Source organism: Syngnathus leptorhynchus, chromosome 2, assembly GCF_054491065.1.
Source record: "Syngnathus leptorhynchus isolate UIUO chromosome 2, UIUO_Slep, whole genome shotgun sequence".
NCBI classification, from domain to species: Eukaryota; Metazoa; Chordata; class Actinopteri; order Syngnathiformes; family Syngnathidae; genus Syngnathus; species Syngnathus leptorhynchus.
In genome coordinates this window covers 8754664-8769301 of record NC_141196.1, presented here as the reverse complement: position 1 = coordinate 8769301, position 14638 = coordinate 8754664, and the positions used below count along the sequence as shown (strand labels likewise).

The 14638-nt window shown below is 40.6% G+C and overlaps 1 protein-coding gene and 1 non-coding gene across 4 annotated transcripts in view; both read left to right on the top strand.

The window, feature by feature from the left end:
* Window positions 1-4723: 4723 nt before the first annotated feature.
* On the top strand, window positions 4724-4794 carry trnag-gcc (transfer RNA glycine (anticodon GCC)). Its single transcript has one exon. It is a non-coding gene; the product is annotated as a tRNA-Gly (tRNA).
* Window positions 4795-5397: 603 nt separating this feature from the next.
* The window catches only part of unc5a (unc-5 netrin receptor A), a 133012-nt gene continuing 123771 nt past the window's right edge, over window positions 5398-14638 (top strand). For all 3 annotated transcript variants that reach the window (XM_085904167.1, XM_085904158.1, XM_085904150.1), the window contains exon 1: window positions 5398-5649. In XM_085904167.1, the coding sequence (XP_085760293.1) occupies window positions 5559-5649 (91 nt within the window). In that variant the 5' untranslated portion in view covers window positions 5398-5558. The remainder of the gene's footprint in view (window positions 5650-14638) is intronic.

Here is a 14638-nt window from a genome sequence, read left to right as displayed (position 1 = left end):
TGATATGACTTTTCGTTTTTTCAGTGTGAAAGGAGTTGATTTCACTGCTGGAGTTCTTTGTACTTTTGTAGGGTGATGTTTATGGTTTCATTCTACCATTTCGACTTTTAATGTCTTGAATTTGCATAGGATGTGATTGAAGACACATCTCAATTCAGGATTATGTAAGAGTGGTAAAATCAAGACACGTCACATCCTTGGACAAAAAATGAAGTGTCTGCTTTTGATTCATAGAAATGCAATCAAGTGGCCAATTTCCTATGATATTGTGCTTGTACTATTTTACATTTTCATCAAACCACATTCCGCGGCCTTATCTGCAAAATTGAGAAATCAGAATGGCGGGGAGATTGGAGGTTCAGCTTCATCAGCAGTCTGTGCTGCTGAAGTGAGAGACCTTCATTGGGCTCTTTCATCTGCCTTCCCCCACCATCATTTTCTACTTCTGTTTCTTTACCTCTCCATCACACAATCTCATTTTTGCTTTGGCATCCCTCAAAAGGGTGGGGAAGTGACACAGAGGCTAAATGATCTCCTATTGTGTGAAGTAATTATGAAACACATCCATATTTACATTCCACCGCTGAAGTGAGCACCAGCTCTTCTTGGCACACGCCCCGCCCATTTGGTGTTTGTTCACGAGGACGCCTTCATCCAAAATCTCCCGTACGTGCTCCTTTTGGCTTGAAGTGGAGCTAGTGTGAAGGCTATATGATCCACTTCATTTCTCATTAAAGCATTCAGTGATCCCTTTAAACGGGGGCACTGTCATTGCGTCTCTGCCCCGTTTTTTTCAAAGTGACACTGACAGCGCTCGGAAACAGTCGCAACTATAAGTTAGCCAGAGAAAGATTGAAGGACCCATGGGGGTCACTACGACGTTAATGTAACACTCGACCTCGAAGAGGATTGTAATTGTTTATCTTCTAATTAATCTTCCAATGGCCATATCAACAATATCTAATTACACCGATGCACTATTGATCCTCATTGGGTATGGTAATTATGAACAAAATGCTGTTGCGTGCAAATCTGAACCCCAATTTCACTCTCACTGGACTGCATCCTCATAAGTGCTTTGCAATGTAATATGCAATCCGCTGATGGCTTATTAAGATCTTTACAGTCATTTAATCTGAGACTGTGGTCAATTATATCTCTCTAGAGAAGCATTGCTGTTTAATTTGATATAAACAAAACAATAGGCTGTGAAGCTGTGGTCACGAAGGAAGCTGATACACCAAGTCTGCTCGACTGCACCTTCCTCAAGGGACAGCTGTGTATTTTTTTGTACAAACAATAAATAATATGAATTTCATGGCAGACACCTTCATTGGATCAATACTCATCGACTGCATCGCTTGTCTCTGTTAATGCGTCGTGAGAGTAATTATGTAGTTTATGGAGGGAGTCGGGAACACAAACACATTAGTAACATACAAATGAGACTCATGTTTTCTTAATATCTATTAGTCAAGACGTCTCTTTGGGGGCACAGCGGCTCTAAATAATTCAACATTTTACAAGGAAAAAGGTGCCTCTGTCTCGGCATATTGTGATCGCTCGCATGCTTTTCAACTCTCCAGATATTGTAACTCCGGCCAGTGACGGCGAGAAAATTAATTACAACGCTGCAAATCGATGAACCACTGAAGGTGTCAACTCCCCAAAGAGCTGTGATTGTTCATAGCAGCCTGATGGATGAGGAAGAAGGCCAGCGTTTTTGAACCCAAGGAGCCATACACACAAATGGACACTGACTACATCACAATGAGAAATCACACTTAAAACGTGGAGATAAAATGTTACCATGGTGCAAGGTAACCTCACAGTTTGGGGAATAATTTGTAGAAATAGCTCCGAGGTGGAATATTTCAGACTTCTTTTTATTCCGTATCTGAAATGAAGGCACTGTGGGTTGAACGAGTACTCAAACTCAAACATTGCAACGTAGCAGATGGAAATGGAAAACCACTGAGACCAACATGTTCTCTTCAATATTGTGTGCATTTTAAGGGATTAAGAAATGCAATCCACATGTTTTACAAATCATTGTTTCATGAAAGATAAAAAATTGAAATGACAACGCCACGGATTTGTTAGCATTCTTGTTGAAATCAATCTTATTTAGGAGTAACTGAGGTACTGGGTTACTTTTTTATGCCACGCTTCTTTGGTAGGATTTTGTGAAGTTTGTTGTAGTGAACTCTTAAATCATAGGTGCCTGGGGGCCAGATTCGACCCATCTTATCATTTTATGTGACCGCAAAGGCAAATGATGTGTTAACTCAATGTTTCCCGTTAAAATATCAAAACTGTAAATTGCCTTTCTTTTCACAACAGTGAGATATTGCAACAAAGTTTTGTTACAATCCCACCTTCAAAATTAATTAGAAAATAGTTGAACTATCTGACTGGATTCTGTCTCGTGTCTGTGATATGAGGGGTCATCCATTTCTATTTAAGTCATTAATTGCCCCACAAGTGAAACCATACCTATAATGTGGCCCGCAGCAAAAATGAGTTTGACACCCCTGGTTAAATGAACGGTCGAATGGTTCCTTTAAGGGAAAAAATATCACAGATTATTTTATTTTTTTTCATTGTTCATTCCTACTACTTTCCTTGAAAGAGAGAGAGGGGTAAAAGCCTATGACTGAAGGAGACAATGCAGCAGCTTGCACAAACTAATAAACCACAGAGCGGATTAGCAGAATGAGAGAAACCATTAAGAGCAGCCTCATAAGTATCTAAGGCTGAGCCATTCTCTTATTTTTCTGCACAATCGAACGGGGAGCCCCACAGCTGAAGGCTTGTGCTTTTACACTGTCAGTCTGCCACTGACTTCGACCCTTAGAAAGGAATGCTAGATGGAAAGAAGGCTTAATGAGTTTGTATAATAGCCGCGCTCTAGCTTAGGAATCATTCATCTACATGAGGGCCATAATTAGCCGGTAAGTCCAGTTCCACTTATTATTCTCCTGACGTGTATGCAGGCAGTGGAGAAAAACATAAACAAAAAGACAAAACCCTTTCTGAAGCATATTAATAATCAGCTCTGTGATGTTGTCGAAAACGCAGCCGAACAGTCCGATAATCACTCGACCGACACCCTCGGAAAATAAGAAAAGCTATCTGGAACGTAAGTCATAGCCTGGTATGAGTATGCTGACAGGTGTAGACTCTCGCGGGAGCGCTAATCCTCATGCTTCTTCGTCTGTTTGTCCAACAGGAGTGGGAAGCGGCAGACACATCAGCCCTCGAGATAAAAAAAAAACAATGATAAAAAAAGCCATACTCAAGTGAGACATGTGAGACGTGTAGTATGTAAAGCACCAATATGCTTCCTTTCGTATCCATCCAACATTCACGAACAGCCGCAACATGAGGTACCTATAATGATAGTGCTTGCATTGGAAATTCTCCCCTTAGAAATGTCACTTTGATTGACACCGTTGGACAGGTCTAAATGGCACACTCAAAATTGCATTTGCTTGGCACCTGTGAATTTTGAACAAATTAGGTCATTTTTACCCAAGGTTGGGTTCATTATTTTTGACCCAGTAGATTGGGTAGAAGATTGGATTTAAAGAGCTGAAGGTGGTCGTCATTTTTGACAGTTTTGTTGTGGACTGGAGTTGAAGTATATTTCATGTAGCATTCTTAGTATTACCACAGATATCTTGATAACCTGGTACCTCACTCCCTGGTACCTTTGACTCATCAGTTTGTTGTTGTTGTTTTTTTTTTTTTTGCCTGTAGTGCAAAGGAAATCTTGGCTGGGTCAAGTTCTCAACCCATTGTGCTGACGATTGTCTCTGTCCCTTTTGGATGCAGCGCTGGGATACTGCATCGATATTGTATTTCACCCAAATTGTGTTACTTTCGATCCAGCAGTTTTAAGAGCGTGTCTTTTTGTTTGTTTGTTGTGGATGTAGTAGAACAAAATAAATAATGCATCCCATGTAAGTAACTCAAAATATTAATGATATTTTGTCTGTCTGCGTGGTTTGTCTCTGAGCTTCCTCCCACATTTAAAAAAATTGCATATTTGGTTGATTGAAGACTAAATCCATCACTGATGTGAATTGTTTGTTTGTTTGTGTGTTTGTTTGTTTTTACCGTATGTGCACTGCAATTGGTGACCTTGCAGTCAAGGGTGTACCACGCCCCTTTGCCAAAAGTTTAGTGGGGCTCCTGCTCACCAGGTGATTGAAAATGGATGCATGTATTTTAGTTGAAATTCATTCTCAAAATGTGTGAACTGAAAAGCACTCACTATGGAGATTTCTTTTTATGCAGTATTTGTTTCTTTTTTGTTTTTTATGTTCATCAAAAGGTTATGCAGAGGTGTACTTTTGATATAATTTGAAACAAATTTTAGAGTCGCTACAAAAGGTTTAGGGAGGGTGTGAATATTTACTCATTTCTGGGGTTAAAAAAACAAAACAAAGAAGTGGTCTCGTGATTTTTTTAAACAATATAATGTGACACCATAGTGTGTAATGTTGCTCATTGCAGCCTGAACATCCTGGACGGGGGATTCCTCCATCCTTGACAAGGTTTTTCCCTTTTCCCACCAATGATTTTTTTTTGTGTGTGATGATGCTGATCTTTGAAGGCCTTTAAAACGCTGTTGTATCTCACACCTATACAACTAAACATGGCATCTATATTTTTGAATGCAGAGTATATGTACCATTTCGTGATTATGTTGCTGCAAGCATTGGTGGTCCAATGGTACGATTCTCGCCTGCCACGTGGGAGATCCGGGTTCGATTCCCGGCCAATGCATGCGTCAATATATAGGGGTAGTAGGGCTTCAAACTGATTGAAATCCGAACGATCACCTACTTCAGTGCGGTTGAAAGTGCAAATGCGCTCCTTATAGGATGCTTAATAAACTGTCGCAGTAGTAAAAGAGCAATTTGAACTATTTGTTGGAATTGATGACATTATGCTTAAACGTTGACTCCTCACTTTATTCCCTCCGATTGACTGGGCGTGTTTAGGTCGCTCCGTGGCCACGTTCGCAGTTATCCGCTCCTGGTTTTGCCGCTCCTCTTTCAGCCTTGACGGTCTTACTACCTTCTCTGTCTCTCAGCACTCCAGCATTGCTGCGCAAGCAGATGTTGTCTCGCTGAGGCCAGTTATTACCATTTCTAGCATTTTGGCCGCATCGCTTACTTTCTCGCTCGACCAGTGTCAAGTGGGGAGAAAAGTGCGCACCTTCCCCTCTCTGCAAGTGCGGGGGGAGAGGCTTTTTTTTTTTTTTTTTTTCTCGGAGTGAAGGAGATGACAGCGTCAGTTTTGGGACAAAACAGCAGATTTCTGCGGGTGGAGGAAGGCATCATTTGATGTACCACACCTGTGATTCGTTGTTGCGAGCAACCGGAGACGCGCGAGGATGGGCGCACAGGACATGTGCTGAGGGACACACTTCGGCGTCGTCGTAAAAGTGCTTCTCATCACACACTCCGGACGTTATCTCACCTTTTGTCTCTACTCGCTTGTCTTGTGAAACTTAATTAAAAAAAACAAACAAAAAAAACACGAATATGCCCTTTCTTGTGGGCCGCTTTGTCCGTTGTGGACTCAGCGCTAAGATTCTTGTGCTTTGGCTCAGCTTCACCGGCGTCACCTGCAGCGGTAAGTTCCTCTCTCTCTGTTTTTCTTCTTTTCTACGTTTGGTAAAGTGCACGCCGATGTCAACTTCAATATGTCTTTGCGTGTGGAAGCGGCGACGTGTCACGAAACACAAGGGTCATTTTATTGTTTCACCGTCACCCTCAAGGTTATAAGATGCTCTCACGTGGTGACGCGGATCAAACTTGGATGCACGACTTACACACGCAATGGCAATGTTCAAATGTGATTAATTCCAATCGCGTTTCACGTTTCATTTCCTTCATTCCAATCACGTTGCATGTTTCATTTCCTTCCACAAATTGTAGCTGAACTGTGTCAAAACTGCTCAATGAAGCTTTGACCAGATGGCTCTTGTATAATGAATGACAATGCACAGTGACACGGCGCTCCTTTATTGTCACATAAACAAGCTTTACCCCAGTAAATGTGCAGTAGCAGCTGGCTAATAAGGGGAGACATTCTTAGTCTGTTTCCCTCCATCCAGTGGCTGCAGCACGGATGTCCCACAAAGCATGCACGACTCCATCCTGCTGCATTTGCAGCACGTTGACAGCTTTACGGAGTTGGGAGAACATCGACTTGCGCTGATGAATTGCGTTTTATGGGCTTGCCTCTTAGCCAAGCGCTGCCAGTCGCATGCAAATGTGCTTTCATGTACAAAATTGTTAGGTTGCTCTAACCTGACTGGGCGTTTTTCAACTTAACTCTTTGTGGTGATTAAGTCACGGCGAACTTAAATTTGACTGAAAACTCAAAGCAAACTTGGTTTTTTTTTTTTTTCTTTGAAAATGCCTTTTTTTCACAAATGCACACTTTTCCTGAAAACCGAGCAGGGATGTTATATCAAATGTGGTCACAATGCAGAAGGCCACAAAATCAAAAATGACAAAAAAAAATAGAGGCATTGGATTTTTCTATAGTTTTTTTATTTTATTTTTTTGCTTCCTCATTGACACCTAAGAATGTGTCTGTGATCTGCATTTGCCTTGAGATCCACTACTTGAGTGATTTTAACGAACAATACATTGGCATCCTTTTTTGTTCGTGTATTCAAACATCTTGAGTTAACAAAGGACTCTTATTATTATGCCTATCTGTTCACCATGGCAATATATTATAATAAGTCTCATTCAGTTTTCTGTGGCCTGTGACAATACAATCCTACTCACGACTGTTTTTACATTTCAATCAAAAACCACTCGTGTGTGTCCCAAAAACAAGGAGATTTCACTTGTTCCCAACTATTAACCTTGCTTTGGGCCGAAAACAAAGATGTTCAAGTTGTGTGATTGCCTTGCTTCGGGGCACAGAGATGATGAATTAGGCTGGCTTTTCCTCTTGCATCAATTAGTGTTTAATTAGGAATATAGTAGGGCTAAATAAACAGGCATGCCCCAGGGACCACGTCTACCAATCTCAGGAGCAGTTTGGATGCATTTGATTCAAATATGAGTGGCATGATCCTGTTTGCTCACTGTGATTCCTCTTTGGCTCATTTCCACGTGATTCTTTTTTTTTTTTTTCTCTCCCTCACTGTGAGCTTTTGCCACAGTCCAAAGACTTGAAGCTTAAGGTCAGGTTGAGTCTCTAAAATCCCACTGGAGTGACATGCTCTGACTTTGATACTCTATGTTTGTGCTGTGATTGACTCGCAAGCCTGTTCAGGGTGTTTCTTTTTCCTTCCCCTCAACGCATGCAAGGATACGTATGTTCCCATGTGTTTCATGTGGAGGAAAACGGGGAGTTTAACGTCAGATACAGTGCCCGTCACCTGGATCAGATTTCTAGGCACACTATCCTGAGCATCTGTCAATCTCTGTCACATATTAGGTCAATGCGAGCGTGCTTACTCCCAACAGACTTCTTTTATAGCACAGGGCGCGAGCCAGAAATGGATCGCAGGTAATATGGTAGCCAATTCTTCCTACATCAGGACAGGGACGGCGGTCTCCACTAAGATCAGTCAAACGATCCTGTGAGAGACAAGGCTGCTGACTCGGCGCTCGCCCGTATCAAAAGCCGACTTGTCTTTTTTCTTTTGCCGAGAAAAATAAGTCAGTCACTAATAAAGGTAGGCCTGTCAGTCTAGATTTTAGCTAGCCCAGCACTTTCTACTTTGGCACTGTTGTGAGGAGGGGGTACACTTTGAGCTTCAGGAACAAAGTATTGCGCTGCCTTACTTCAGTATGCAAAGTGTATGTGTTTTAAAGTTTCTCCATGCATTTGCTTGCCTGCATGCATGTTCTGTCGTGTACTTTCATGGAGAGTGGCCAACCATAATCCATGATGCTCTTGGATCCCAGATTTGGTCAAATAGACTTTATAATTGCTCAGCGTAATTCCAGTTTGACTTTCAAAGATAAAATTCTGATTGAACTTAATGACACAGTGCAACCTCAGTTCATGATCGGTCACCCCCCCCCTTAGTTCTTGCAAGTCGTTTTTTTTAACTTGCTTCATGCCTGTCAATTCACATTAAAAACGGGCCAGAGATCCAAGTTGAGGGAAAAAGATGGGATTTTTCGTTGGTGGGTTGTTTTTTTTTTTTTCTCCTGTTGCACCCCATGAGAGTGTTGCCAAGTAATTGTTGTCTGGAAGGAGCAAGGGAATTGGATGCAATTTCCACAGAGTGTACTTTTTGTGATGATGCAAGTGTGTGGCGATCCAGTGACACCAGGCAGACATCTATTGCATAATTCTGTCTCCACTCAAGAAAGATGAAATTAACACAATTTATTGTGAGGAAATGCTTCTGGTCAGTGTGTTTGTGTGTGCGTGTGTGTGTTTGTGTGTATGTATTCATTTGTCCTTCTGCATAGTTTGTTTTTCAAAGGTCTTTCTACAGCTCTCTACAGCTTTCTACATCTCTCTCTCTCTTGGCAGTGCCATCCTCGTCATCCTTCCTCAAATATATTTACTATCTTGTCATAGCATTTTCAAACCATCTAAGTTAAAGATAAAATAATTTACTCACCAATGTACTGAGCAGTATTCATTAGTTTTTTGCCCTCCAGTCATTGGAAATGAATTCAAATGAGACATGCATCCAAAAGAGTGATGCACCGAGGCGGGGATTATTTCTCTTTAACTGCTGGATTTGACTGAATAAATTGGTATGTACATGTGCAGAATATTTCAGCGTTCGAAAATTACACTTTGGAAGTGTTGTGTTAAAACGTTCCCCTTTCTCAGGAGTACACATTTCCTTTAATTTCATTTTCATGCTGTTTACAGAATTAGACATTAGAAACTAATATTTTAGTGAAAGGAATATGAGGTTGAAAATGATCAAATTGGTTGTGTTTATATATTCAACTTCATGTTAATATAATTTGTGGCTAACGCTGATGTAAATGTCCCCCCTTCCTGACAGTGACACATGCAAAAATGTAAGTTATTGGGTGTGTGGATTTGGTGTGATGAATGAATGCTAAGATGATAGTCCACCACAAATGAATAAGCGGTAAACAGTGCGTGTCAGCACAGGTCAGCTTGAAACAATAGAGAAACACGCTCCATTGGGTGACAAATACCCAGGTACCTTATCTTTCAGCGAGTTCTGTCTCGTTGCTTATCGTTGCCAAATAGCAGTTTTGAGGAGGTCAGTGAGGACATGGAGGACAAATCTTGCAGAGGGCTGGTGTTGTTTTTCTGCCTTCTATGCAGATGCCTTGCCCACATGCTTCATTTGTCAAATTCTGCCCTTTTGTTTCAATTACCACATTTGTGTAATCCAAATCCATGTGAGAATGCTTAGGTCTTGACTTCTCCTCCTAAAAATTCAGCACATCACATTACATGTGTGTGTGCGTGTTTGTGTTTCTGGCTGGTATAGCAGTGACCCCTAACCTCTCATGTGAGATGAGTCGAACCTCTGCAAGTTAATGAAATAGAGCGCCATGGTGGCATTTTAGGAGGTTTCATTGTGTGTGCTCCTGTTAAAGTGTACTTGATAACATCATTCAGGAAGGGTGGCAAACAAAAGTGGAAAATGTTGTCAATTAGGGCTGAACAATTAATACAATTAAAATCAGAATTGCAGTTTAGTAGAATACAATTTTCAAATCGCAAAGGCTGCAATTATGAAAAGCAACCTCTCTACCACAACAAGCACTCTGCTTTATTTCAGTTGATTAGTCGGCTCTGTTGTGCATTTTATTAATTGATATAATCTCTAGATTGGTGGTGTCACCCACACACAACCCATTTTTATATAAATCAAAATATTTTATACCTTGAGAAAAATGTCACATCAAATTGCAATTACAATATCAAGGGGGAAACAAAATCGCAATTAATTATTTCTCAGAATTGTTCATAAATGGTCATGGTGGTGATAAATGATCATTTTTGTCACATTACAGTTTTCACAATGACTAGGTCTCGCAACTTTAACTCTAAATTTTTGGACTCGTGGACATTTTGCTGCTGATTTTGGTAATGCAGATTAAACTCATCAATATGTTAAGAACTACAAGGTTCTATTTTTATATTCAAAGATTAAATAAAAAGATCCCCGTTCAATTGTGTCTCCAAAGATATTTTCCAATATCGCAAACGTGCTCCTTCGGTTGAACATAAGTTAATATTTTCTGACACAGGCCACTTAGCACAACATTCACTATTTGTATTGTTTAACCTTTGTTGGATTCCTGACAAACCATCTACACCTAACTGTGTTGTATAGTACAAAATGGTTGTGCGTTTGTGGTTGCACAGCATGCAGTGGACACGAGTGGTGGGTTAGATGTTCCAAATGCTGGGACTCCAAGTGATCAATAGTCTTCTACAAATGCTTAATTGGCCATCAGTCACTGTCTGCAGAAGTGCTTAGGAACCCAAAGGTGTCTCGGTGAAGCTCATCATAACACCGTGTCCGCTCCTTTGGGTTCTCTTCTGGCCTTTACTTCGGGCCACGCGGCGGACAGGGGAAAACAAATCTGAATGCAATATGGAGAGGCATGGATTAATAGTTCTTTAGTGAGGCCACCAGGGAGCGATGTGAAAGCCTCTTCCACTTCATCATCCAATGTAGGGAATGTTCTGAAGGTCAATTGATTCCAACTGGCAGTTATCAGTGTTGTCGTTGTTTTTTATTTTGATGCATCCGAGATGTTTTTTGTTGAGCTACTAATTCTCTGCTAGTGTATATCCTTCACATAAGATGAGTCTCTTTAGAAAATATTAGACATAATGTTAACAAAGCAAGTTAATGTATCGAGAAAATAGCAGAGACAGCAATTATGCTGCTACCTCAACCTTACAGAAAAACACCTTCTTGCAATTGTATAGCTCATTGATATGATGCCCTTTATTTAGCAGGACAAAAGGTAAAAAAATACAAATAAAATCAATCACAAATCAGTCTGCTGAGACAGTCGCATTTTGCTGGGCCTCGATCGGAAAGGGTATCTGAGGGAGATCTGTTGCTGCCTGACCCTGAATTTGTCATATTGAAGTGATTTTGTTGACAAGACAGAGGAGGCGCAATGACCTTTTCTAATTATGTCGATGTGTTCAGGCACAGATGCCTTAGGGAAGCCAATTCAACTGAGTCAACAGAGCACTGACTCGAAGAGCACATTATAGCCTATGCGGCAGGTTTTGCTATGCAGGGGAAGAAACCGTTGGTAAAAGACCATGTAAAGTGACAAAAAATAGGCCTCGTAGATTTGACACACCACAGATAAGAATCTTAACAAGCCTACCAAATTCAAATGAATACCAAATCGCATAAGGCTCCAAAATCATAACAAATCGGTGCAGGACTGTGTGACCTTCAGCTGTCAATCAAGTGCATTCCCGCTCTATGTTGCTCCTGCCGAGCAATGAGCTATCTCTCTCACTGGCCCTAGAGACAATTGAGACAATTTCCCCCTCCTTGGTTGGTGGAATCGTGGTCGACCGAGGTGGCCACAGCAGTGTGTTGCACAGATTCCCCTTGAAGATCGTTATTTTTTTCACCTTCACCGTGCCTTGCGACATCATCCTCTGTAGGAAACTGGACGTCCACGCTGTCTCGCGTGGACGTGGCAAAGAAACTATAGCCAAAATAACACCCGGAAACACTTCGGGAGGGCTTGTAGGCAAGCTTTAGTGGCAACTGCAACCTGTCGTGGCAGAAATGGACCAAGGCAGTGGGACTTGGCTTAAGTCCGTTACTGGGCCCAGTTTCAGCCGCGGCCAAAATTTTCAGACAACTGAGATGGGAAAAAAGAGCTAAATGTTATAGCTCAGCAAATCAGTACTTAATTGTAGGTACGTACCAATTTGTATTAACAATTTGTGATATTGCAATATCAAAACTGCCACAATATCATCGGTTTTAAAAGCAGCACATCTCTGTCAACAAAACAAAACAAAATATTACAATTTGCCCGGTTCAGCTGAACACAGCATTGTGAACTATTTTGTTTTCAATATTGAGTTGTTGTTGTTTTTTTACAATATCATTTTTATGTCGTATCGTGAGATTTTCGTTCTTGTATTGCCAACTTCCCCACACTATAATGATCAATATTGTTCTGTGAGGTTCATATGGTGATATTTTTTAATGACAGTTGGACGTTGCATCCATAATAAATCGTTATCCGTTGCACATTTTCGACTCATTTTCAAACATTTGTCCTGTTCAGATTTGTCTTCCATGAAACAAACATTTTATCATTTATCCTAGATGTGTGAGGAAGCAGTGTCACTGATCACCGAAGGTCTTGTGAGATTGTTTTCCCCAAAAAAGTCCCATTCCAGTTTTCATTTGTGAAACTAGCTTTTAACATTACAGATTAGAGGTTTGGCAGCATATTTCTTTTGCCAAGGCCATCAGGAACATTGGGATTCGAAATAAAAATGTTGAATGCATTGCAATGAATGATGGCAACATCCTGTTGCTATTGGGACTGGACCTGTCTCGCTATCTGCAAAGTGCATTGCTCTTGATTGAGGCCCCCTACTTTTAAATCCACACTGGCAATGCATTTATGTTGAATCAAAGTGTACAATTTGCATCCATCCATTATCCAAACCACTTCATTCTCATGAAGGTCGCGGGTGTGCTTCCTTGCATGCTTAAAATTCACTGCATCTGTACATTAGCCTTGCTTTTGATAATTACCTGCTGATGTTTGAGCATTCATTTCAGGTAGAATGAAGAATTGAGAAATGGACTCTTACAATGTGAGCCAATCAATTATAGAGCCTAATTACATCCTTTCTGTAGCTACATGAAAGTTGTGTACCTCTATGTAGTTGTGCGTGCGTGTGTGTACTTGTGGGTCGATGTACTTAAAGCGTATGTTTATATGAAGGCTGAATGCTATATCATTATTTTGATATTCAGATAAGAGCATTCAAGATAATTTCACAAAGGTTCAGGCCCTTGTAAACATGTTTACAACCCTCGATTCATGTTAGCCGATCAATGACAAACACGAGGGAGGGAATGAAGCAGCAACGAGGGAGAATACGGAAGGTAAGGCCAGAACAGTATCTGCATATGTGACAAATATTGTGGCAATTAGAAGCCCGGAAGATAGACAAATGAATGGAGTCATCCTCCATTATTTGGAAGTATTTTAGATTCCAAAATGAGATTCTAAACGGGAGTGAGTGGTTTTGGTCATGTTTCCTAACAAATATATTGACAAAGCAGGATAGCTCAACAATGTTCCATCAAGTGAAACAATCTAACACTGATGTTTTTAATACAACAAGAAAGATTGCAAATTGTGAGAGGTCTTTTTTGAAGACACATGGTCATCAAGCTAGTGTTCCATAGAAGAAGGTCCCCCTATCTGTATAGATTTTCTAGAAATTATATTGGCCGTGGCATATGACAACTATCCTTTAGGCATCCATGTGTTAATGCCTTTCTTGAGTGAACGCACTTCTTGGTTTGGGTCTGCTGGGGGCAGTCGGTTCTTAAAGTAAGATCAGCATGACATGCAATACTAATGAGGCAAAAAAGACACACTGGTGCTTTTAACAAAAAGACAGCATGATGTCACCAGCACCACTGTCGTGGTTATTGATATTTTATCCTAATTGGACACCTTCCTAGAGTCCTGTTACTGCCTTGAGGGAGCTTTTACACAGCAGTTTTGTCATTTTTTTTTTATGCTCAAATAATTAAGAGGTCTGATTTTGTTCAGTGTTAGTTTTTGAAACACACCAAAGACAGCAAATGTCTCGTAAACAACAATATAACAGAAAACAATCTAATTGTTCTATGTGGGAGTCATTTAATGAATGTACGTCGGTGTCCACTTTCAAGCAGTGATTTAATGTACTTGGGCCTCCCACTGAACTCAGGTCATACGATATTGTTATCGGCTCCTCTAATGACTTCATTCATCCTTTTATACTGCACGGGTCTGGCACATTTAAACTCAATTCTGAGCATCCCGTCACTCATGGATGATACAATAGAGGATTTTTCACTTCCATTTTTCCACATGAATGTTAAATGGGTTTCATTTACAGAGAGCTTTTCTAGTTTCATGGTGCTCAGTACTTGTTACACCAATGCCTCTCACGAAATTCAGAGAAGGTAAGGAGTGATTGTGGAATGAGTGCTCACCAACTATTTGTATTATTAGACAAACAAATAAAAAGTCCACATTAAGAAGGATTTTTTTTCAAGTGTATATACAGTGTATGAATTCTCTATTACTCGTACTGCCCTTGCTTTGTTCATGTAACCTGCCCTTGCAGACTGCTCCTGGCTACTCTATCAGACAATTCATGTTTCGTTTTTTTTTTTTAATGGCATCTGCCCTTTTCCAGAACAAGTTCAGTGGGCTGTAGGGATCTTAAATTAATCCCAAAATCTCGGTTGTAAATGTCGCCAAAGGTTGATTTTCATGAATACTGAGCAGGATATTCAATTGTGTTTAGCCTAAGGAGTTAACAGTGAAGTGTGGAGTCAACAGTTTGTAGTCGAATATTCTTAACTATATTATCAAGAAAAGGCTTACTGGGTGCTGCTAAT